Source organism: Oncorhynchus masou, chromosome 28 (genome assembly GCF_036934945.1).
Source record: "Oncorhynchus masou masou isolate Uvic2021 chromosome 28, UVic_Omas_1.1, whole genome shotgun sequence".
In the NCBI taxonomy this organism is placed as follows: Eukaryota; Metazoa; Chordata; class Actinopteri; order Salmoniformes; family Salmonidae; genus Oncorhynchus; species Oncorhynchus masou.
In genome coordinates, this window is record NC_088239.1 from 85,368,321 (window position 1) to 85,394,756 (window position 26,436).

General features: G+C 40.5%; 1 protein-coding gene across 1 annotated transcript; it reads left to right on the forward strand.

The window, feature by feature from the left end:
- The first annotated feature begins 9,143 nt into the window (after positions 1-9,143).
- Positions 9,144-26,151, forward strand: LOC135517086 (myosin-7-like). The gene is made up of 37 exons (XM_064941108.1): positions 9,144-9,344; positions 9,480-9,623; positions 9,710-9,866; positions 9,961-9,988; positions 10,081-10,186; positions 10,483-10,575; positions 10,684-10,747; positions 10,838-10,936; positions 12,620-12,723; positions 12,819-12,957; positions 13,056-13,174; positions 13,367-13,516; positions 14,083-14,253; positions 14,439-14,748; positions 15,309-15,379; positions 15,547-15,752; positions 17,704-17,827; positions 18,248-18,384; positions 18,478-18,733; positions 19,553-19,795; positions 19,884-20,060; positions 20,147-20,292; positions 20,413-20,503; positions 20,596-20,985; positions 21,131-21,257; positions 21,345-21,463; positions 21,557-21,753; positions 21,920-22,103; positions 22,954-23,119; positions 23,231-23,355; positions 23,438-23,746; positions 24,423-24,626; positions 24,727-25,023; positions 25,157-25,261; positions 25,353-25,448; positions 25,545-25,679; positions 26,146-26,151. The coding sequence occupies exons 1-37, from the start codon at positions 9,144-9,146 to the stop codon at positions 26,149-26,151; spliced, it is 5,796 nt and encodes a 1,931-aa protein (XP_064797180.1).
- Positions 26,152-26,436: the final 285 nt, after the last annotated feature.

A 26,436-nucleotide genomic window follows, 5' to 3' on the forward strand; every position in this document is an offset into this window, starting at 1 on the left:
ACTGATCTTTTCCTCCCCCTCCTTGTCTGTTTATTAGTTACACCTGTTGTTAATTAGGTTTATTAGTTGGGCTTTATTAGCCAGCCAGCCCACCTGCTGGGTGTGCGGGATTGTTTCATGTGTACTCTTTGTACACGCATGTATGTCACGGTTGTTCGTGTACGTTCCCCTGTGTTTTGGGACTGTTTAGTTCCCCTGTGTTTTGGGACTGTTTAGTTCCCCTGTGTTTTGGGACTGTTTAGTTCCCCTGTGTTTTGGGGGCTGTTTAGTTTCCCTGTGTTTTGGGGACAGTTTAGTTCCCCTGTGTTTTGGGGGCTGTTTAGTTTCCCTGTGTTTTGGGGGCTGTTTAGTTCCCCTGTGTTTTGGGGACAGTTTAGTTCCCCTGTGTTTTGGGGGCTGTTTAGTTTCCCTGTGTTTTGGGGGCTGTTTAGTTCCCCTGTGTTTTGGGGGCTGTTTAGTTCCCCTGTGTTTTGGGGGCTGTTTAGTTCCCCTGTGTTTTGGGGGCTGTTTAGTTTCCCTGTGTTTTGGGGCATTAGTTTTGAATGGCGTCTGCTTTTTCACCTGGTCGGTGTATTAAAGACATGCCTACTCTGAACTCTCTGTCTCCTGCGTCTGACTCCTTCCTCCACTACACCCCGGGCATTACACTTTTGTTATGTCTTTGTTTTAGTATGGTCAGGGCGTGAGTTGGGTGGGTGCAGTCCACGAGGAGGAGATGCAGTGCAGTACTTAATGCAGCTGGTGGCCACACCAGATATTGACTGTTACTGTTACTTTTGATTTTGACCCCCTCCTCCCTTTGTTCAGGGACACATTATTCAATTTCTGTTAGTCACATGTCTGTGGAACTTGTTCAGTTTATGTCTCAGTTGTTGAATATTGTTAAGTTTCCTCAAAATAAGCGCAGTTGACAGTGAGAATAGGTTTCTTTTTTTGGCTGAGTTTATATATGTGAGGTGTTAGTAAAATGTCTGACCTAAGTGTTTGCATCATTCTAGATTCCAGCCGGTAGCAACAAGAAGAAGCGCTGTGATGTGTGTGGACCCAAGAAGGACAGGAAGACACAGGACACATGTATCAAGTGCAATACATACATTTGCAACACACACACACAGTAAAACTCTGTCCCTCATGTGGTGTGTAGACCGGCCTTAATGTGTTCAATGGGGCTCATTTATCATTTCCAAAATATACTCTACGTAAAATGTGTCCTTTGTTCAGTTCAAAGCAATAAATATCAATAGTAGGTTCATCAATAGTACGTGTTTTCCGTTTATATTTGATAAACATAAAGATTAACATGATTTATTCAACCCAAGTCTTGATAAAATTTGATTTTTGTCAATTATAATCAACAACAAAAAAACTAAGAGCTCTTATTGATGTGATCTAGCAGAGGTAAATGGTAAATATTAACCATGTATACTGTCTATATTAACCATGTATACTGTCTACTGTCTATATTAACCTTGTATACTGTCTATATTAACCATGTATACTGTCTATATTTACCATGTATACTGTCTATATTAACCATGTATACTGTCTATATTAACCATGTATACTGTCTATATTTACCATGTATGCTGTCTATATTAACCATGTATACTGTCTATATTAACCATGTATACTGTCTACTGTCTATATTAACCATGTCTACTGTCTATATTAACCATGTATACTGTCTATATTAACCATGTATACTGTCTACTGTCTATATTAACCATGTATACTGTCTATATTAACCATGTATACTGTCTATATTAACCATGTATACTGTCTACTGTCTATATTAACCATGTATACTGTCTATATACTGTCTATATTAACCATGTATACTAAGTCTATATTAACCATGTCTCTGTCTATATAACCATGTATACTGTCTATATTAACCATGTCTACTGTCTATATTAACCATGTATACTGTCTATATTAACCATGTATACTGTCTATATTAACCATGTATACTGTCTACTGTCTATATTAACCATGTATACTGTCTATATTAACCATGTGTACTGTCTATATTAACCATGTATACTGTCTATATTAACCATGTATACTGTCTATATTAACCATGTATACTGTATACTGTCTATATTAACCATGTATACTGTCTATATTAACCATGTATACTGTCTACTGTCTATATTAACCATGTATACTGTCTATATTAACCATGTATACTGTCTACTGTCTATATTAACCATGTATACTGTCTATATTAACCATGTATACTGTCTACTGTCTATATTAACCATGTATACTGTCTACTGTCTATATTAACCATGTATACTGTCTATATTAACCATGTATACTGTCTATATTAACCATGTATACTGTCTATATTAACCATGTATACTGTCTACTGTCTATATTAACCATGTATACTGTCTATATTAACCATGTATACTGTCTATATTAACCATGTCTATATTAACCATGTATACTGTCTATATTAACCATGTATACTGTCTATATTAACCATGTATACTGTCTATATTAACCATGTATACTGTCTATATTAACCATGTATACTGTCTATATTAACCATGTATACTGTCTATATTAACCATGTATACTGTCTATATTAACCATGTATACTGTCTATATTAACCATGTATACTGTCTATATTAACCATGTATACTGTCTATATTAACCATGTATACTGTCTATATTAACCATGTATACTGTCTATATTAACCATGTATACTGTCTATATTAACCATGTATACTGTCTATATTAACCATGTATACTGTCTATATTAACCATGTATACTGTCTATATTAACCATGTATACTGTCTATATTAACCATGTATACTGTATACTGTCTATATTAACCATGTATACTGTCTACTGTAACCTATATTAACATGTATACTGTCTATATTAACCATGTATACTGTCTATATTAACCATGTATACTGTCTATATTAACCATGTATACTGTCTATATTAACCATGTATACTGTCTATATTAACCATGTATACTGTATACTGTCTATATTAACCATGTATACTGTCTACTGTCTATATTAACCATGTATACTGTCTATATTAACCATGTATATGTATACTGTCTATATTAACCATGTATAGTGTATACTGTCTATATTAACCATGTATACTGTCTATATAAACCATGTATACTGTATACTGTCTATATTAAACATGTATACTGTCTATATTAACCATGTATACTGTATACTGTCTATATTAACCATGTATACTGTATACTGTCTATATTAACCATGTATACTGTATACTGTCTATATTAACCATGTATACTGTCTACTGTCTATATTAACCATGTATACTGTCTATATTAACCATGTATACTGTCTATATTAACCATGTATATGTATACTGTCTATATTAACCATGTATACTGTCTATATTAACCATGTATACTACTGTCTATATTAACCATGTATACTGTATACTGTCTATATTAACCATGTACATGTGTCTATATTAACCATGTATACTGTATACTGTCTATATTAACCATGTGTATACTGTCTATATTAACCATGTATACTGTCTATATTAACCATGTCTATATTAACCATGTATACTGTCTATATTAACCATGTATACTGTCTATATTAACCATGTATACTGTCTACTGTCTATATTAACCATGTATACTGTATACTGTCTATATTAACCATGTATACTGTCTATATTAACCATGTATACTGTCTATATTACTGTCTATATTAACCATGTATACTGTCTATATTAACCATGTATACTGTCTATATTAACCATGTATACTGTCTATATTAACCATGTATACTTATTAAATTGTCATGTATACTGTATACTGTCTATTTACCATGTATACTGTCTATATTAACCATGTATACTGTATACTGTCTATATTAACCATGTATACTGTAACCATGTATACTGTCTATATTAACCATGTATACTGTCTATATTAACCATGTATACTGTCTATATTAACCATGTATACTGTATACTGTCTATATTAACCATGTATACTGTATCTATATTAACCATGTATACTGTCTATATTAACCATGTATACTGTCTACTGTCTATATTAACCATATATACTGTCTATATTAACCATGTATACTGTATACTGTCTATATTAACCATGTATACTGTATACTGTCTATATTAACCATGTATACTGTCTATATTAACCATGTATACTGTCTATATTAACCATGTATACTGTCCATGTTGCTTGTAATTGATATAAGTCATTAGTATTAAGTATTTTTATGTAAATTGTCATGACTGTATGGTTTGAACAACCCAATCATGTTGTGGGTCCATCAGAACGTTGGGTGAATATCAAAAACAAGAACACGACACAAGGGTTAAGGAAGGTGACAAGTGTTCTTTCATGTGTGGCCTAGATGTATTTCTGTGAGACCTTTGCAAACAGGCCACAACTAGTACAATGTCAGATGGTGAGGCCCAGACAGTGAAGCGCATTGAAGTGCCTCAGCTGGAATCCAAGAACAATTTCACAGGTTTATCTTTGTCCTCAAGGATAACGGGAAGGGACAAAGACACGTAAACAAGATGGGGCCTGGGGTTACACTTACAGTAGCTGTTACTCTGTGACAATGGAAAGAACAGTGACCTCGGTGAACACAGGAGTACAGCTGCAGTTGTCTTGACATATTCTGAAATGTCCTGTTGTCAACATGAAACCATCTCATAGTGACAGCGCAAATTAGGAGGGTCCTTCTTGAATTGTGGTGGTAATGCTGTGCCTGGACTTTAGCACCATGTTAAAACACTTTAAAATGTAAAAAGAATGACAATACTGTTATTTAATAAGAAAACAAATATATAAGTAATTTATACTTGGGACAGCAGGTAGCCTAGTGGTTAGAGCGTTAGGCCAATAACCGAGAGGTTGCTGGATTGAATCCCCGAGCTGACAAGATCTTCCCCTGAACAAGGCAGTTAACCCGCTGTTCCTTGGTAGGCTGTCAATTTAAATAAGAATTTGTTCTTAAATGACTTGCTTGGTTAAATAAATAAATAAATACAATTATACTGCAAAAACTACTGGGGGCTAACAAATTGGCTTATCGCAATGCTGATGTGTAGATATGTAGTGACACGATTTGAGTAGATACTTATTTAATTAATTAAACAAAAGCATTATGTTTACAGAAAATATACAGAGAAAAACACATTTACATGGTGTTACATTGTGTCAGTGGTGTTACATTGTTACATTGTGTCAGTGGTGTTACATTGTGTCAGTGGTGTTACATTGTGTTACATTGTGTCAGTGGTGTTACATTGTGTTACATTGTGTCAGTGGTGTTACATTGTGTCAGTGGTGTTACATTGTGTCAGTGGTGTTACATTGTGTTACATTGTGTCAGTGGTGTTACATTGTGTCAGTGGTGTTACATTGTGTCAGTGGTGTTACATTGTGTTACATTGTGTCAGTGGTGTTACATTGTGTTACATTGTGTCAGTGGTGTTACATTGTGTCAGTGGTGTTACATTGTGTTACATTGTGTCAGTGGTGTTACATTGTGTTACATTGTGTCAGTGGTGTTCCATTGTGTCAGTGGTGTTACAGCACAGGTTATTGGTGTTTTGGAGGGGCCACATTCTATGTTGCACAATACAACTTCACACGTACTGTACCTGATTAAGATCAAATACATTTCCTGGTGGCTAAAAAAATCTAATAGTTCACATAATTTCAGTTTGTGACAAAAGCAATTCTAGTGTTGAGAATCATTGTACCATCGAAACCACTGTGAAATATATTTTCCGTAACCAAAAATATTGTGTTTTTCAGCTGTTTGAAGCTGGTGTACAAAACTGAACGTAAAAGATGCAAAAACAAAACTTAAGAACGGGAAACATAGAAATAGCGGAGATAGAACAGATCTACCACTTATTAGACTTGCTTTCAATGAGAATGACAACTCTATAACAGATATTTCTATGTGAATTTGGTCGGGTCGCCCAAAAAGCTACGTACTGAAGCTTTAAACTAGAGATATCTGGCCTTCCGCATCTGGCAAGCAACAGGGAGACCTCCCGAAAACCAGCCCCCCCCAAAAAAGTTGTGCCCCCCTCAAAAAAGGGTTAAACATGTCAAAGAACAAAAAACTATTTTCTAAGCATTTTTATAAATCTCCTAGAATTAGCACAGACACTTCAAAACCGGATTCCTTATTACTTATGATTTGACTGTCTTTTCCCTATTTATGCATGTGCTATTCAATGCGTTTCTATGTGCTATAGTAGTAAAGGCTAAATTCAATATTTGATCAAATACATTTTTTATTATTATACCTACAGGGGTCCTAAAATTCGAACTCAAATAGCTAAATGATCCATGGTATGAACATTAGGAGTGCTTTATTTAAAAGCACGATTACATGATACAAATGAACATGCGATTGTCATTCTGTCCTTGCTCAAACATACATACCATACATGCATCATACTGGGATGTACACGGTGCCAGACTGACCTGCGGAGGAGGGTGTCATCAGGAAGCCATAAACAAAAGGGTTACGCACCCTGTGGGTTTTTGTCCCCTCCTCTGCCCTCATTGACAGCCTGCCTTCTACACACACACCTCTACTTCCAAATACAGATCTTTTAAAATAATCCGAGTGACTTTTTCATCGGCCCATCTCCATATAGGGCTGAACAACAGCCTTTATAAAGGGGATGCCGGTCTGGAGAGAAACACACCAGGGAGACACAAAGCACAGGACTGTCATCCTCAAGGTAAGCACATAGAGGCCGTCTGCTGAGGAACATAATGATTAAAGGACCTAACAACGATGATTCCCACAGCATCACAAGGCACCAATCAGCAAATACATAGCTGGTCAGGTGATTGATGCTGGTCTTTGTATTTGTCTATTTCATTCTCAGCAGAGATCCTTTCTACCAAACCAAGAGGTCTGACCAACAACAGGTAAGGAACGTAAACTTCCACACCAAGGTTGACTAGGGCACAGGCCTACATATATATATATTTAAAGTCACGGCATGCATTTTCTTGGTTGTTTTAAGTTGTTGTTGTGAAATAGATTGTATAGTTTCCTTAACTGTATCTGCAATGAGGAGCACATGTTGAGGGTTGAAGACAGCAGTCTCTCTAGCTTGAGATCAGCTTGTTATTCAGGTCAGTCTCTCTAGCTTGAGATCAACTTCTTATTCAGTATTCAGGTCAGTCTCTCTAGCTTGAGATCAGCTTGTTATTCAGGTCAGTCTCTCTAGCTTGAGATCAGCTTGTATTTCAGGTCAGGTCAGTCTCTCTAGCTTGAGATCGGCTTGTTATTCAGGTCAGGTCAGTCTCTCTAGCTTGAGATCAGCTTGTTATTCAGGTCAGTCTCTCTAGCTTGAGATCAGCTTGTTCTTCAGGTCAGTCTCTCTAGCTTGAGATCAGCTTGTACTTCAGCCAGAACACCAATTGAGAATCCGAGCCAAGAGTAACATTTGATTGAAGCCATACAAATAGTATTATGACACGATCATGAAGCATTATAAGACTTGTCATAAGGGACTATGAACTGCTTATAATATGTAAGTATTGTTGCGAACAGCGAGGCAGGGAAACGGGCGCTGGGGCGAACCAGGGAAACGGGCGCTGGGGCGAACCAGGGAAACGGGCGCTGGGGCGAACCAGGGAAACGGGCGCTGGGGCGAACCAGGGAAACGGGCGCTGGGGCGAACCAGGGAAACGGGCGCTGGGGCGAACCAGGGAAACGGGCGCTGGGGCGAACCAGGGAAACGGGCGCTGGGGCGAACCAGGGAAACGGGCGCTGGGGCGAACCAGGGAAACGGGCGCTGGGGAGAACCAGGGAAACGGGCGCTGGGGAGAACCAGGGAAACGGGCGCTGGGGAGAACCAGGGAAACGGGCGCTGGGGAGAACCAGGGAAACAGGCGCTGGGGCGAACCAGGGAAACGGGCGCTGGGGAGAACCAGGGAAACGGGCGCTGGGGAGAAAAGTCAGACACACTGATAGGGTTTACTCACTGAGGGGGAATTGGTGAGGCTCGTTACCCATCCAGCTCCAAACAGGAAAGAAGCATCCCAGTGCTTCGACCACTTCTAGCCCCCCTCACACGGCCCTCTGCGCGTTCCCATGGCCTCATGACCACCATTCCACTTCGAACACCAATGTTGACTTACTTGGTGAGAATTGTAACTTGGCTCGTATTAGCAAGGATTGGATGCAGTATTCTATTACAAGAAGCTGGAGTTATTATCAGTCATGTAGAACCTATTGTAAATTGCCATATAGAAAGACAACATATATGTTGATTTATGAAACATTGTAAGGACTCATACATATAACAGTAATGATAATACATTATAACTGTATAACCACAACCCATTAACACAAAATAAACCATGTCAGCATCTCATTCAAATTGAATTTACTTATACAGTATTAACTGTTAATGATTCTAAGACTGAAGGTCAAATCCCTGGAAAGTAAATAAACTGTCTTCTTTAGCATGTACTCCACAAAACAAACATAAAACTGCAAATCAATTCAGACTGCACAGAGTAAATATGATTTTAAAACTATCCTAAAAACACTAATATTTTTTTGTTTTACCCTTATTTTACCACCTAAGTTGACTGAGAACACATTCTCATTTCCAGCAACGACGTGAGGATTAGTTACAGGGGAGAGGAATGAGCCAATTGTAAACTGGTGATGATTAGGTGGCCATGATGGTCAGATTGGGAATTTAGCCAGGACACAAGGGTTAACACCCCTACTCTTACAATAAGTGCCAAGGGATCTTTAGTGACCACTGGCAGTCAGGACACCCCATTTAACATCCCATCTGGAAGACAGCACCCTACACAGGGAAATGTAACCAATCATTGCCCTGGGGTATTAGGATATTATTTTTTAGACCAGAGGAAAGGGTGCCACCTACTGGCCCTCCAGCAGCATCTGGTCTCCCATCCAGGGACTAACCAGGACCAACCCTGCCTAGCTTCAGAAGCAAGCCAGCAGTGGTATGCAGGGTGGTATGCTGCTGGCCTTACTACTGCTAATGTCAGAATGGGATATCTTGAATGAAACTGTGGATGGATGTAGATATCGTCTGTTCCTCCCTGTACAGATTTCAGGATGGGGGACATGGTTATGGAGGAGTTCGGGGCAGCAGCTCCCTTTCTGCGTAAACCAGACAAGGAGAGGATGGAATGCCAGACTAGACCCTTTGACATAAAGAGGGAGTGCTATGTGCCTGACCCTGAGGTTGAGTACGTCAAGGGCACAATCACCACCAGAGACGGGGACAAAATCACAGTTAACACGGAGTTCGGGAAGGTGAATGTTTTAATAAAAAGCTTTTAACGTGGCTAGACAACAGGAACAATATGTAGTCCATATAATGATTCATGTTCTTTTTCCTTTACTGATATTAAATAGAATACCGCTGTACCGTATTTACTCTCCTTTCAGACTGTTGTCGTGAAGGAGATTGACTGCCACCCCCAGAACCCGCCAAAGTTTGATAAAATTGAGGACATGGCGATGTTCACCTTCTTGCACGAGCCCGCTGTGCTGTTTAACCTCAAAGAGCGTTACGCCGCCTGGATGATCTACGTAAGTAATGACCCGCCTGCATTATATCAAAACATGGATTCAAATGAATAGAACTTCAATCTGCACCTTTCTCGCGTCTTCCACAGACCTACTCAGGGCTGTTCTGTGTCACTGTCAACCCCTACAAGTGGCTGCCGGTGTACGATCAGTCTGTTGTCAATGCTTACAGAGGCAAGAAGAGGACTGAAGCTCCTCCTCATGTATTCTCCGTCTCTGACAACGCCTACCAGTACATGCTATCAGGTCAAATGCAAACGGTTGTTTTCTAAGTACATTTAAAACATCAAACTATATTTGGTAAAGTGCTATTTATTGATAATTCATATTCTTTCAACAGACAGGGAAAACCAGTCTGTCCTCATCACGTAAGTACCTCAACCAAGGCTTTATCAATTACGATGATTATTTCCAATTAGGAGAAATGTTGAAACATCCACACTTGTATTTCCATTCCCAGTGGAGAATCCGGTGCTGGAAAGACTGTGAACACCAAGAGAGTCATCCAGTACTTCGCCAGCATTGCTGCTGTTGCTGGGAAGAAAAGTGCAGCTGAAGAAAAAAAGGTCAACAGAACGTCCATCCTAAATGAAACACGCTTCCAGGCTGCATGAGCATGTTGAACAGATTCATTGAGCGGCAAGGTAGCCTAGTGGTTAGAGCGTTGGACTAGTAACCGGAAGGTTGCAAGTTCAAACCCCGGAGCTGACAAAGTACAAATCTGTCATTCTGCCCCCGAACAGGCAGTTAACCCACTGTTCCTAGGCAGTGATTGTAAATAAGAATTTGTTCTTAACTGACTTGCCTAGATAAATAACAGAAATGACAGAAATGTAACACAGTATGGATGTTGGTTTTCTAGGGGACTCTGGAGGATCAAATCATTCAGGCCAATCCTGCACTGGAGGCGTTTGGTAATGCCAAGACCATCAGGAATGACAACTCCTCCCGATTCGTATGTTTTTTCCTCTTGTTTGAGAACACGTCTTTATTATCAAATCCTATCATCATATTGTCAGATGCACATGCACCCATTCATTAATATGTTGGTAAAACCTTACAGGGTAAATTCATCCGGATTCATTTTGGAGTCACTGGGAAACTTTCCTCTGCTGACATTGAGACTTGTAAGTCAAAGTTCAATTTCATCAGGTTTGAACAAATCTCTTTTGACAACAGATTCATACAATACAAATTTACTTTTTCATGCATATCAGATCTTCTGGAAAAGTCACGTGTCACTTTCCAGCTCAAGGCTGAGAGAGACTACCACATCTTCTACCAGATTCTGTCCCAAAAGAAACCAGAACTGCTAGGTGAGTAATAGACCGCTCAATTAGGTACTGAACACTATATCAGTGCCTCTCAATAACAGGTCGACCGATTATGATTTTGAAACGCCGATACCGATTATTGGAGGACCAAAACAAACAAAAAAGCCGATACCGATTAATCGGCCGATTTTTTATATATATATATATATATATATTTGTAATAATGACAATTACAACAATACTGAATGAACACTATTATTTCAACTTAATATAATACATCAATAAAATAAATGTAGTCTCGAAAAAATTATGAACCATGTTCAATTTGGTTGAAATAATGCAAAAAACAAAGTGTTAGAGAAGAAAGTAAAAGTGCAATATGTGCCATGTAAAAAAGCTAACGTTTCAGTTCCTTAGCTCAGAACATGAGAACATATGAAAGCTGGTGGTTTCTTTTAACATGAGTCTTCAATGTACCCAGGTAAGAAGTTTTAGGTTGTAGTTATTATAGGAATTATAGGACTATTTCTCTCTATGCCATTTGTATTTCACATACTTTTGACTATCGGATGTTCTTATAGGCACTATAGTATTGCCAGCCTAATCTCGGCAGTTGATAGGCTTGAAGTCATAAAAGGTGCAATGCTTGAAGCACAGCGAAGAGCCGCTGGCAAATGCAGGATAGTGCTGTTTGAATGAATGCTTACGAGCTGCTGCTGTCTACCATCGCTCAATCAGACTGCTCTATCAAATATCAAACCATAGATTATAACATAACAACACACAGAAATACGAGCCTTTGGTCATTAATATGGTCAAATCCGGAAACTATCATTTCTTTCAGTGAAATACGGAACCGTTCCGTATTTTATCTAACGGGTGGCATCCATCAGTCTAAATATTGCTGTTACATTGCACAACCTTCAATGATATGTCATAATTATGGAAAATTAATTACGGTCTTTGTTAGGAAGAAATGGTCTTCAGACAGTTCTCAACGAGCCAGGCGGCCCAAACTGCTGCATTTACCCTGACTCTGTTGCTCAGAACTCAAGAGAAGTAACACAATTTCCAAGTTAAAAGAAATTCATGTTAGCAGGCAATATTAACTAAATATGCAGGTTTAAAAATATATACTTGTGTATTGATTTTAAGAAAGGCATTGATGTTTAAGGTACACATTGGTGCAACAACAGTGCTTTTTTCTCGAATGCGCACGTTAAATCATCACCCGTTAAGCAAAGTAAGCTGTGATTCGATGATAAATGAACAGGCACCGCTTCGATTATATGCAACGCAGGACAAGCTCGATAATCAAGTAAAATCATCAACCATGTGTGGCTAAATAGTGATTATGTTAAGATTGATTGTTTTTTTATAAGATAAGTTTAATGCTAGCGAGCACCTTACCATGGCTCCTTGCTGCACTCGTGTAACAGCCTGCCAGCAATCTCCTCGTGGAGTGCAATGTAATCGGCCATAATCGGTGTCCAAAAAAGCAGATTACCGATTGTCGTGAACTTGAAATCGGCCCTAATTAATCGGCCATTCCGATTAATCGGTCGACCTCTACTCTCAACCTCGGGTCTATGGACCAGCACCAATCCTTGGGATGTTACTGTTGTCAGTAAATTAGCTGCCACAGTTACAAAAAAAATGTTGAGAAACAATGCATAATAAACAGTACCCTAAACACTTTCAACTGTGCTGTTGAAATCTTTTCAGAGATGCTCCTCATCACCAGCAATCCCTATGACTATGCCTTCATCTCCCAAGGAGAGATTAAAGTAACTTCCATTGATGATTCTGATGAGCTAATGGCTACTGATGTAAGTCCATTTTCATGACAATTTACATTTATCTCTCCTTGCTCATCTGTCCAACTTTCTATCCAATGCAAAAATGTTATTTTATTCTGAACTAGGATGCCTTTAATGTGCTGGGCTTCTCTCAAGAAGAGATTAATGGCATTTACAAGCTGACTGGGGCCATAATGCACTACGGCAACATGAAGTTTAAGAACAAGCAGAGGGAGGAGCAAGCAGAATCTGATGGCACTGAGGGTGAGGAAATAAAACCTCTCGCTTTAATATATAGGATCTTTGACAAATCTAACGGTCAGAATGCCTCCTCCTACAACCATAAAGCCTTTCCTTTCCAGATGTTGACAAAGTCGCATATCTGATGTGCCTGAACTCTGCGGACCTAGTCAAGGGGCTGTGTCACCCAAGGGTCAAAGTAGGAAATGAATGGGTCACCAAAGGTCAGAGTGTCGACCAGGTGAGTCTAAAAAATTTTTGTACATTTCGAGAAGATAATAATTGTGAGTGTAAGACTTCTGTTTAATATTTTAATTCCCACATTGAACAGGATGTGTCCAAGTCCAAGACTAATCTGTGTCTGGGAAACTGTCCCTATTTGTTCATGTTGAACCTATGTTTTAGTAATTAATTTTCTCTCTATATTTTCTAGGTGTACTACTCTATTGGTGCACTGTCAAAGAAAATTTACGAGAACATGTTCCTCTGGATGGTGATAAGAATCAACCTTACTCTGGACACCAAGAACGCTCGGCAGCATTACATTGGTGTGCTGGACATTGCAGGCTTTGAGATCTTTGATGTGAGTGTTTGATGTAGGCTATATTTCGTAAAAAATAACCAATCATGGGCCTTCCAAGTGGCGCAGCGGTCACTACAGACACGGGTTCGATCCCAGGCTGTGTCACGACTGTCCATGATCGGGAGTCCCATAGCGCGGCGCACAATGGGCCCAGTGTTTGTCCGGGTTACGGGAGGGTTTGGCCTCGGGACTTTACTTGGCTCATTGCGCTTTAGCGACTCCTTGTGTCAGGCCAGGCACCTGCAGGTTGACTTCTATCGTCAGTTGATTAGTGTTTCCTCTGGCACATTGGTGCTTCTGGGTAAAGCAGGCGGGTGTTAAGGAGAGTGGTTTGGAGGGTCATGTTTCGGAGAATGCACGACTCGACCTTCACCTCTCCCAAACCCCCTCGGGGAATTGCAGCGATGAGACAAGATCGTAATTGAATCGCAATTGAATATCACAAAATTGGGGAGAAAATGGGGGTAAAATACAACAACAACAACAACAAAAAGAACACATCATAAAATGATTTATCTAAAACATTACAGCTGACAAAATGAAGTAACTGTGAACTTCTATTCCAGTTCAACACCTTCGAGCAGCTGTGCATCAACTTCACTAATGAGAAGCTGCAGCAGTTCTTCAACCACCACATGTTCGTGCTGGAGCAGGAAGAGTATAAGAAAGAGGGCATCGTCTGGGAGTTCATTGACTTCGGCATGGACTTGGCTGCCTGCATTGACCTCATTGAAAGGGTTGGTGTCTTCAGTTTTGTACTAGTTTATATGAAGTGTCCTGAGTTATCTTTGAGATTTCAAACATTTAACGGGAGTACTTTTAAAATGAGCATTACAAGGGAAATCTTCATAGACAAATGATTCTGATATTTAATCACTATGCTTTTCCCTTAGCACTAATTGATTTCCACTCCTTCCACCAGCCCATGGGTATCATGTCCATCCTTGAAGAGGAGTGCATGTTCCCCAAGGCCAGCGATTCTACATTCAAAGCGAAGCTGTATGACACTCATCTGGGCAAAAACGCATGTTTCCAGAAGCCCAAGATTGTTAAGGGAAGACCGGAAGCACATTTCTCCCTGGTTCACTATGCTGGCACTGTTGACTACAACATCGGTAACTGGCTGGTGAAGAACAAGGACCCGCTGAATGAGACTGTGGTCGGACTGTTCCAGAAGTCAAGTCTTAAGTTCTTGTCCAATCTCTTTGCAAGCTATGCTGGTGCAGAAGGAGGTACTATATGTTTCTATCTGCAAATACTACAAACCACTAAAGTAAATAACATTTGGCATGATAGAACAGAGGAGGGGCAAGTACCCTAGCGGTTAGAGTGTTGGGGCAGTTAACGAAAGAGGAGCGACAAGTAGCCTAGCGGTTAGAGTGTTGGGGCAGTTAACGAAAGAGAGCGACAAGTAGCCTAGCGGTTAGAGTGTTGGGGCAGTTAACGAAAGAGGAGCGGCAAGTAGCCTAGCGGTTAGAGTGTTGGGGCAGTTAACGAAAGAGGAGCGACAAGTAGCCTAGCGGTTAGAGTGTTGGGGCAGTTAACGAAAGTTAAAGCGACAAGTAGCATGGAGCGGTTCCAAAAGAGTGTTGGGGCAGTTAACATGAAAGGTTAAATGTTCGAATAACAACATGTATAATCTAATGGTTCAAGGTTCTCTTAAAACTGATTTACTCCAAAACATTTCACTGCACCAATCCGGTGTATGTGACAATAACAACATGTATAATCTAATTGTTCTGTGGTTATCAGGTGAAGACAATAACAACATGTATCATCTAATTGTTCTCAGGTGAAGACAAAGCGGCTGGAGGAAAGAAGAAGAAAGGCTCCTCCTTCCAGACGGTGTCTGCGCTGCACAGGGTAGATCTGACATGAACATTCATCTGGCTTTTCACACCATATAACATTACATATGAGATGGCAGTATGTTGTGGATTGGCATGTTAGCATTTAATGCCGTTGTGACTCGTGAACTACTCTTGAGACTCATTCACTGATGGAGAATTCTACATTTGTCATACTCACAGGAGAACTTGGGTAAACTCATGACCAACTTGAGGTCTACTCACCCTCACTTTGTGCGTTGCCTCATCCCCAACGAGACCAAGACTCCTGGGGCCATGGAGAATCCTCTGGTCATGCACCAGCTCCGCTGTAACGGTGTGCTGGAGGGCATCAGAATCTGCAGAAAGGGCTTCCCCAACAGGATCCTGTATGCTGACTTCAAACAAAGGTAAAAAAGAAAATAAGGTTATATATTTTCTTTCTAACAGGAAAGGAGGGCCTTTTGAGTCCCTTTGACAATGTAAGTAGAAATTGTTTAAGCCTGTTATATTAAATGAAGTGCCCTTTAACATAGTCCACATGGAAAATGTGATAAATCAGATTTGCTAAAGTACAGAATTCCTTAAGCTGTGCATCCCACGCGACCCCTCGGGAAGATTTTAACCCACTTAATAGCAACATTAATCCGAGTTTTCACCATAATTCTAAAGCCCTAGTTTGTTGCTTTGATATCTGAATAGTATTATTCATTTAATGTGATTAGTGATTCAGAAAACATGTAATAATAATAAATATCCCTAATGTGAAGGTCAACCCTGTTACATGAACCGAACTGAAACTGTTCCTTAAGAATGAGAAGAAAAAAACATGGACATCCAATAGTGTAAAAGTAGATGAGCTGGTTCTACTCTTTTTGCTCATTTTCTGATGTTTTGTGGTGGAAAACGGACTGGGTGGAGCACAACATGTCAACACTGTTAGCCATAGATAGACAGGCTAGAAATGTCAATTTCCTTGTGAAGATTGTCTTCAAGGAGTTCTTGAAGGAGTTCCAACATATGGCTGCTTTTTCTTCACTCTTTTTCTTCACTCTGCGGTCCAACTCATCCCAAACCATCTCAATTGGGTTGAGTTCAGAGGATTGTGGAGTCCAGGTCATCTGATGCAGCACTCCATCACTCTCATTGATCAAATAGCCCTTACACAGCCTGGAGGTGTGTTGGGTCATTGTCCTGTTGAAAGACAAATGATAGTCCCACTAAGCCCAAACCAGATGGGATGGCGTATTGCTGCAGAATGCTGTGGTAGCCATGCTGGTTAAGTGTGCCTTGAATTCCAAATAAATCACTGAGTTTCACCAGCAAAGCACCCCCACACCACCTCCTCCATGCTTCACGGTGGGAACCACACATGCAGAGATCATCCGTTCACCCACTCTGCGTCTCACAAAGACACAGCGGTTGGAACCAAAAATCTCAAATTTGGACTCATCAGACTAAAGGGCAGATTTCCATCAGTCTAATGTCCATTGTGTTTCTTGGCCCAAGCAAGTCTCTTCTTATTGTTGTCCTTTAGTAGTGGTTTCTTTGCAGCAATTCGACCATGAAGGCCTGATTCACGAAGTCTCTTCTGAACAGTTGATGTTGAGATGTGTCTGTTACTTGAACTCTGTGAAGCATTTATTTGGGCTGCAATCTGAGGTGCAGTTACCTCTAATGATCGTATCCTCTGCAGCAGAGGTAACTCTGGGTCTTCCTTTCCTGTGGTGGTCCTCATGAGAACCAGTTAACTCTAATGATCTTATCCTCTGCAGCAGAGGTAACTCTGGGTCTTCCTTTCCTGTGGCGGTCCTAATGAGAGCCAGTTTCATCATAGCGCTTGATGGTTTTGTGACCGCACTTAAAGAAACATTCAAAGTTCTTGAAATTTTCTGGATTGACTTACCTTCATGTCTTAAAGTAATGATGGACTGTCGCTTATTTGAGCTGTTCTTGCCATAATATGGACTTGGTCTTTTACCAAATAGGGCTATCTTCTGTATACCACCCCTACCTTATCACAACACAATTGAATGGGGCAAATACATTTAAAAGGGAAGAAATTCCACAAATGAACTTTTAACAAGTCACACATGTTAATTGAAATGCATTCCAGATGACTATCTCATGAAGCTGGTTGAGAGAATGCCAAGAGTGTGCAAAGCTGTCATCAAGACAAAGGGTGGCTACTTTGAAGAATATAAAATATATTTGATTTGTTTAACACTTTTTTTGGTTACTAAATGATTCCAAATGTGTTATTTCATAGTTAAGATGAAGAAAATAGACAAATAAAGAAAAACCCTGGAATGAGTAGGTGTGTCAAATGTTGAAGACAATTGTTTGGTGATTTTCATTCAGATACCGCATCCTCAATCCAAATGCCATCCCTGAGGGTCAGTTCATTGACAACGTGAAGGCGGCGGAAAAACTGCTGGGCTCTCTGGACATTGACCACACCCAGTACAGATTAGGACACACTAAGGTAAGTTCTCTAAATAGATGGAAGGCAATATGGCCTGTTGGATCAGGAGGGAAAGATAGGACCAACTAAAGGGTCCTAGCAACATATTGCCATTACACCACTATCACCAAAACCGGGCCAAACTGAGCAATACCCATATTGTACTAGAGAACTGATGCAATGGCCACTTCTATGATAGAATGATCAGCGCCATTGAGGACAATCTATTTTAAAGAGGTCAACTTCCATGAGTTTATTATTGGAAGTTCGTGAATAAACTGAAAAGGTTCATACCAGCACCTACTAAGCTGGACACAATCTACTACCTACTAGCTGATCTGAATGGCATTCTGTGATCTGTAAAATCATTGATGTGTACTGCATATATACACACCTTTATCTCTCTCTCTCTCTCTCTCTCTCTCTATCTATCTTTATTAGGTGTTCTTCAAGGCTGGTCTCCTGGGTACCCTTGAGGAGATGAGAGACGACCGTCTCGCGCTCATCATCACCGGCATGCAGGCCAGAGCACGTGGTCTACTTGCCAGGATTGAGTTCCAGAAAATTGTTGACCGCAGGTTGGAAAAAACAACAGATAGAACTTCTGCAGACAATATGGTGGAGGTGGAAAAGGTTGTATATAACAAGTTAATTTTATAACAATTTCACAGGGACGCCTTGCTTGTGATCCAATGGAACATTCGTGCCTTCATGGGCGTCAAGAATTGGCCCTGGATGAAGATGTTCTTTAAGATCAAACCTCTGCTGGTTTCAGCAGAGACTGAGAAAGAGATGGCCAACATGAAGGAAGAATTCCTGAAGCTTAAAGAGCTTTTTGCTAAAACGGACGCCCGTAGAAAGGAGCTGGAAGAGAAAATGGTCTCCCTTCTCCAAGAGAAGAATGACCTGCAGATGGCAGTCCTGTCTGTGAGTAAAAGCCCCATTGCTAAACTACTTTGATTTAACTTTAACGGCACTAGTCCATTTTGTTGCATTCGCATCCTTTGTAAAAAAATAAATGGCCTTTCGAGGTCTTAGCGTGACTGAGGCACAATCCCAAACCAGCTTTAACTCCTTTGAAGGTTCATCTGTTGCCACACTGCAAACCTCAAAGGGTAACTTCCAGAGCGGAGTAGGATATCAATAATAATAATCAATAAACCCGATCAACCACAGGACACGTTTGTGACTTCAATGATGCAATTTAAGGGAAAAAGTACAATAATGAAAATGTATTTTATAAATTCTTTCAAGATATAACAAGATACAAGATTAACAAAAATCTAAACCTCAATAACAGTTAAACATTTCATTTTGTTACATGTTTCACACGGAAATAAGACACAAACAAGTGTCATATCATTAGACAAGACTTTCCATTATTTCATATGAAATTGGGCCAAACATATTCCGATGCATGTTGGGATAGCGTTTTGCCCCGGAGCCTACGGCGGTATTGGTCAAAGTGGCCATCGGAGGGTCTCTAATTAGCCCCCTTGATCATTTTCACTCCCTCTGCTTTGTGAATATGGAGGAGACACTTGTGAACGTGCAAATCGAGGGTATACTACGGGAAAGGACTGGTTTGGGATTCAGAAAGAGAAAAAAACAAGAGATGGATGAGACATGATTTGATAAATCGATATGTCATACAATTAATTAATACAGAATATTTTACAAACCAACCAAATTTCTGAAATTGGACAGGATTTGATATATACTTACAATATATTGACACGTTGACAGTCAGAAGACACTCTAGGTGACGCTGAGGAGAGATGTGAGGGGCTTATCAAGAATAAGATCCAGCTCGAGGCCAAAGCCAAAGAGCTGACCGAGAGGCTGGAGGATGAGGAGGAGATGAATTCAGAGCTGACTGCTAAGAAGAGGAAGCTGGAGGATGAGTGCTCAGAACTCAAGAAGGACATTGATGATCTGGAGCTCACTCTGGCTAAAGTGGAGAAGGAGAAGCACGCCACAGAGAACAAGGTCAAAGTTTCTCTTCCTTCTTGGGTTGTTAAAACTTCAAAATAATGTCTGGATGATGATAAGTGTAATGACACAAGTGTTTCTTTAGGTTAAAAACCTGACTGAGGAGATGGCAGCTCTGGATGAAATCATTGCCAAGCTGACCAAGGAGAAGAAAGCTCTGCAGGAGGCTCATCAGCAAACGTTGGATGACCTGCAGAGTGAGGAGGACAAGGTCAACACGCTGACCAAGGCCAAAGCCAAGCTGGAACAGCAAGTTGATGACGTGAGTATCGAACAACATATTTCGTCATATCCTAACAAAATAGGCTACAGTAAATGGTTAATGTTGTTTAATTCATCCTTTATCAGCTTGAAGGCTCTCTGGAGCAAGAGAAGAAGCTCCGGATGGACCTTGAGAGAGCCAAGAGAAAGCTGGAGGGAGATCTGAAGTTGACCCAGGAGAGCCTAATGGACCTGGAGAACGACAAGCAGCAGCTGGAGGAGAGGATGAAGAAGTAAGATCACAAATCAATTCAACTGTTTACATACTAATATAATTTTATAGCAGAAAAGACCACAACTCCCCCAAAAATAATTAAAATATTTCAAATAAAACATTTTGTTTTACTCATCAGGAAGGACTTTGAGATGAGCCAACTCAGCAGCAAGATTGAGGATGAGCAGGCAATGAGTGCTCAGCTTCAGAAGAAACTGAAGGAGTTGCAGGTATTCCAATATTATTGTTGAAAATATACACTTTCTGTTACACTTGATTATGTTCTGCTTTTACCATAAAAGATGAATTCCGCCCATTTCAGGCCCGCATTGAGGAGCTGGAGGAAGAGCTGGAGGCTGAGAGAGCTGCCCGTGCCAAGGTGGAGAAACAGAGGGCAGACTTGGCCAGAGAGCTGGAAGAGATCAGCGAGAGGCTGGAGGAGGCTGGAGGAGCCACTGCTTCACAGATTGAGATGAACAAGAAGAGGGAGGCTGAGTTCCAGAAGGTGCGCAGAGACCTTGAAGAGGCTACCCTGCAGCACGAGGCTACAGCTGCCACTCTGAGGAAGAAAAATGCTGACAGTGTGGCTGACCTGGGAGAGCAGATTGACAACCTTCAGAGAGTGAAGCAGAAGCTGGAGAAGGAGAAGAGTGAGCTCAGGCTGGAGCTGGATGACGTGGTCTCCAACATGGAGCAGATTGTCAAGACTAAGGTCAGTGGATTAATCATTATGAAATACAAGCATTTTATGAGATTAGATAGTTATCGCAAATGGCACTGCACATGGCCTTAGTTTCAGAGATATGATCTATGAATGTTTTGCTGCATTATATTTGGGGGAAAAAACTCATTTTCAGACAAATTTGGAGAAAATGTGTCGCACTCTGGAGGACCAGATGAGTGAATACAGGACGAAAGCTGAAGAAGGACAGCGATCCATCAATGATTTCACCATGCAGAAAGCAAAGCTTCAAACTGAGAACGGTACAACAACTTAACATTAACATTCACACAAACTGTCACATCCACAATAAGAGACTAATTGAAATAATTAAAAATGGATGAAAACAGGTGAACTTGCCAGACAACTGGAGGAGAAGGACTCCCTGGTCTCCCAACTGACCAGGGGTAAGCAGTCCAATGTTCAGCAGATTGAAGACCTCAAGAGACAACTGGAGGAGGAAGTCAAGGTATTTATACAATAAATGTAGAATCTGCTATCCAACTACTTTCATCCTGCGGCATAACTACACGTTATTTTTTTTTTACATTTATTTTCCAAGGCAAAGAACGCACTCGCCCATGCAGTGCAGTCTGCTCGCCATGACTCGGACCTGCTGAGGGAGCAGTATGAGGAGGAGCAGGAGGCCAAGGCTGAGCTGCAGCGCGGCATGTCCAAGGCCAACGCTGAGGTGGCTCAGTGGAGAACCAAGTATGAAACTGATGCCATCCAGAAGACCGAGGAGCTTGAAGAGGCAAAGTAAGGATGTTTTCTTTCTTTCAAGGCTATTCAACCTGAATGAGCGATGCACAACAGTATATGATGAATGATACATGAATTACCTGATAAACAACCATTATATATATATACATAGAAAAATAAAGTCAGATGTTCTGAAATGAGCTTCCCATCTATGTCAATCTAGGAAGAAGCTGGCTCAGCGTCTGCAGGATGCAGAGGAAGCTGTGGAAGCTGTTAATGCTAAATGCTCCTCCTTGGAGAAGACTAAACACAGACTCCAGAATGAGATTGAAGATCTCATGGTGGATGTGGAGAGATCCAATGCAGCTGCTGCCGCTCTGGACAAGAAGCAGAGGAACTTCGACAAGGTATTATCATGGGACACTTTTATTATTTATATCATTTATTTATTTCACCTTTATTTAACCAGGAGGCTAGTTGAGAACACCTTTATTTAACCAGGTAGGCCAGTTGAGAACACCTTTATTTAACCAGGTAGGCCAGTTGAGAACACCTTTATTTAACCAGGTAGGCCAGTTGAGAACACCTTTATTTAACCAGGTAGGCCAGTTGAGAACACCTTTATTTAACCAGGTAGGCCAGTTGAGAACACCTTTATTTAACCAGGTAGGCCAGTTGAGAACACCTTTATTTAACCAGGTAGGCCAGTTGAGAACACCTTTATTTAACCAGGTAGGCCAGTTGAGAACATGTTCTCATTTGCAACTGCGACTTGCCCAAGATAAAGCGTAGCAATTCGACACAAACAACAACACAGAGTTACACGTGGAATAAACAAAACATACAGTCAATAACACAGTAGAACAAAAGAAAACAAAAAGTCTATATACAGTGAGTGAAATGAGGTAAGATAAGGAAATAAATAGGCCACTGTGGCGAAGTAATTACAATATAGCAATTAAACACTGGAATGGTAGATCGGCAGAAGATGAATGTGCAGGTAGAGATACTGGGGTGCAAAGGAGCAAAATAAATCAATAAATACCCGTATGGGGATGAGGTAGGTAGATGGGCTGTTTACAGATAGGCTAAGTACAGGTGCAGATAATCAAATGCTGTTTATTCAAACCATTTACAATACCTGTGTGATTCTGATGAGGTAGGTAGGTGGGCTGTTTACAGATAGGCTAAGTACAGGTGCAGATAATCATATGCTGTTTATTCAAACCATTTACAATACCTGTGTGATTCTACCAGGTCCTGGCTGAATGGAAGCAGAAGTTTGAGGAGTCTCAGACTGAGCTGGAGAGCTCCCAGAAAGAGGCCAGATCTCTCAGCACTGAGCTCTTCAAACTCAAGAACTCTTATGAGGAGTCTCTGGATCATCTGGAGACCATGAAGAGAGAGAACAAGAACCTACAAGGTCAGAGCATCAGTATTAATTGGCCTTTCAGCCAATCATTTCAATGTTATTACAGAGATTTGTTATCACAAGATACTGATGTACATTTTTCTTTTTTTTTTCCACACACAGAGGAAATTTCTGATCTGACTGAGCAACTTGGTGAGGGAGGAAAAAGCATCCATGAGCTGGAGAAGGTCCGTAAACAGCTGGAGCAGGAGAAGGCTGAGATACAGACTGCACTAGAGGAAGCTGAGGTGAGACTGGAAGAGAGATACCCTTTACTGAGGCTAAAATACTAGAATATTTGACATACAATGTGTGTTGATGTTCCCATAGGGCTCCCTCGAGCACGAGGAGGGCAAGATCCTCAGAGCACAGCTGGAGTACAACCAGGTCAAAGCTGACATTGAGCGCAAACTGGTGGAGAAGGATGAGGAGATGGAGATGAATAAGAGGAACCAGCAGAGAGTGGTGGATACCCTGCAGAGCTCCCTGGAGTCAGAGACTCGCAGCAGGAATGAAGCTCTCAGGCTGAAGAAGAAGATGGAGGGAGATCTGAATGAGATGGAGATCCAGCTCAGCCAGGCTAACAGGCAGGCAGGAGAGGCCCAGAAGCAACTTAAGGGTCTTCATGCCCATCTGAAGGTAACACTTCCACAGCATTTAATCCAGAGTTGGGGTCAACTCCAATTTAATTAGAAATTACAATTCAATTCTTGAATTTAGGTTGAATTAAATTCTTGAATTTAGGTTGAATTAAATTCTTGAATTTAGGTTGAATTAAATTTGAATTTCACGACCAAGTTATGGAATAATAGGACTGTTTGAATTGGAATTTAATTGAAAATCAATTTCATATTTGTGTAATTTGGCGGCAGGTAGACTAGTGGTCAGAGCATTGGACTAGTAACCGAAAGTTTGCTAAATCAAATCCCCGAGCTGACAAGATAAAAATGAACAAGGCAGTTAACCCACTGTTCCTAAACATTAATTGAAAATAAGAATTTGTTCTTAACTGACTTGCCTCGTTAAATAAAGGTAAAACAAATATAATTGTTTGGGATAATTAGGAATTACATTCTTGGAATTGAATTATCTCTGATTTTAAAGACTAACCTTGAATTTTAATTGAATTAAATTCACAGGGAGATGTCATTGAATTAGAATTGAATTAGTGGAATTGACCACAATCCTGATTTAATCTTAAACACAATACCTACTACATTTGTATTATAAAGATGAAGCCAAACAAACGATTGTCAAACAGACCTGGGGTCATTTGGGGGACCTCTTTCTAACAAAACCAAAATTCTCTCCACAGGATTCTCAACTGCAGCTGGATGATGCTCTACGTGGTGGTGATGACCTGAAGGAGAACATTGCCATTGTGGAGAGACGCAACAACCTGATGCAGGCTGAACTGGACGAGCTGAGAGCCATGGTGGAGCAGACTGAGAGAGGCCGCAAACTGGCCGAGCAGGAACTGCTGGATGTTAGTGAGAGAGTTCAGCTCCTGCACTCTCAGGTAAGGCATTGATAGACAACAATAGATAGCCTTATTAAATATACACAACTTGAAAATGTTGAAGATAATATGAAAGTAATTCCTTAAAACATATGTGTAGAACACCAGTCTGCTGAGCCAGAAGAAGAAGCTAGAGGGCGACACATCCCAGCTTCAGACTGAAGTGGAAGAGGCTGTCCAGGAGTGTAGAAACGCTGAGGAAAAGGCCAAAAAGGCCATTACTGATGCGGCCATGATGGCAGAGGAGCTGAAGAAGGAGCAGGACACCAGTTCTCACCTGGAGCGCATGAAGAAGAACATGGAGCAGACCATCAAGGACCTGCAGCACCGCCTGGATGAAGCTGAACAAATCGCCATGAAGGGAGGCAAGAAGCAGATCCAGAAGCTGGAGGCCAGAGTAAGTGTCTGAGACTGACCTACCTTGTGTTCTATAAATAAATAAATATTCATTCATATTTCTAGCTTCAATGTTGAATGTCGTTGTAACGACATGATTGGAAATAAAGTTAACATCCGTTATATTTTACTAGGTGAGGGAGCTTGAGACTGAAGTGGAAAGTGAGCAAAGGAGGAGTGGCGATTCTGTGAAAGGAGTCCGTAAATATGAGAGACGCATCAAGGAACTCACCTACCAGGTACATCAAAAGTTGAACTATCAACTATGAACTCAGAATAAAATGAAGCTTAATATATGACCCTTGTTTTCCCCCTTGTTTTCTGGTGCAGACTGAGGAAGACCGTAAAAATTTGAGCCGTCTGCAGGACCTGGTGGACAAACTGCAGCTGAAGGTCAAATCCTTCAAGAGAACAGCAGAGGAGGCTGTAAGTACAAAACCTTCCATCGTCCAACTGATGCATCTGTCATTTATGAATTGTTGCGTTTGCTAGAGACTAAATCATCCATATTTTTTTACACAGGAGGAACAAGCCAATTCCAATTTGGGCAAATTCCGCAAGATTCAGCATGAACTGGATGAGGCAGAGGAGAGGGCTGATATCGCTGAGTCTCAGGTCAATAAGATGAGAGCCAAGAGTCGGGATGTCGGCTCCAAGGTCAGTAGTTGCTGTTTCAATCTTCAATGAATTATAATTTCAAATCAAATCAAATGTATTTGTATAGCCCTTCGTACATCCGCTGATATCTCAAAGTGCTGTACAGAAACCCAGCCTAAAACCCCAAACAGCAAGCAATGCAGGTGTAGAAGCACGGATTTAATGACCCCCCCCCCATGTAATGTATGGCTGAAGCTTTTAAGGCTTATGATATCCAATAGCCATAATATCATTTAACATCTGAATAGCTACGTTTATATTAACTCGTTTGCATCCATTGTGTTCTAAAACTATACAAGACAGGATCAACTCTAAACGGAATAGCTTACTGCTAATGGTCCCAATGGTTTCACAGATACATTTCCTGAAGAAAACAAAAAGGCCCCCACTTCACGTGTAATATATTTCCATGGTAGTTTTATAAGTACGTACAGTTTAATAACAGCATACTTTATACCTGTTGCAGTGTTAGACGTTCATTCATTTGATAAACTAGTTCAAATTAAAGGACAACTTCAATATCAACTTTGATATGTCAACCTTGTGCCGACCATAGCTTCAAGTCATTCCCTCGGTAGAAAAATCACTAAAGATTATTATGTTATAGGGTAATTACCCATAGCATTATAATTACTAACAATTATACTGTATGTAATAACCACTACGCAACATTGATATTCATTACATGCTTTGACTTACAGAATTTTGTCTTTAGTAAGAATATGTACCTACACTGCAAATTCCACTGAAACACTGT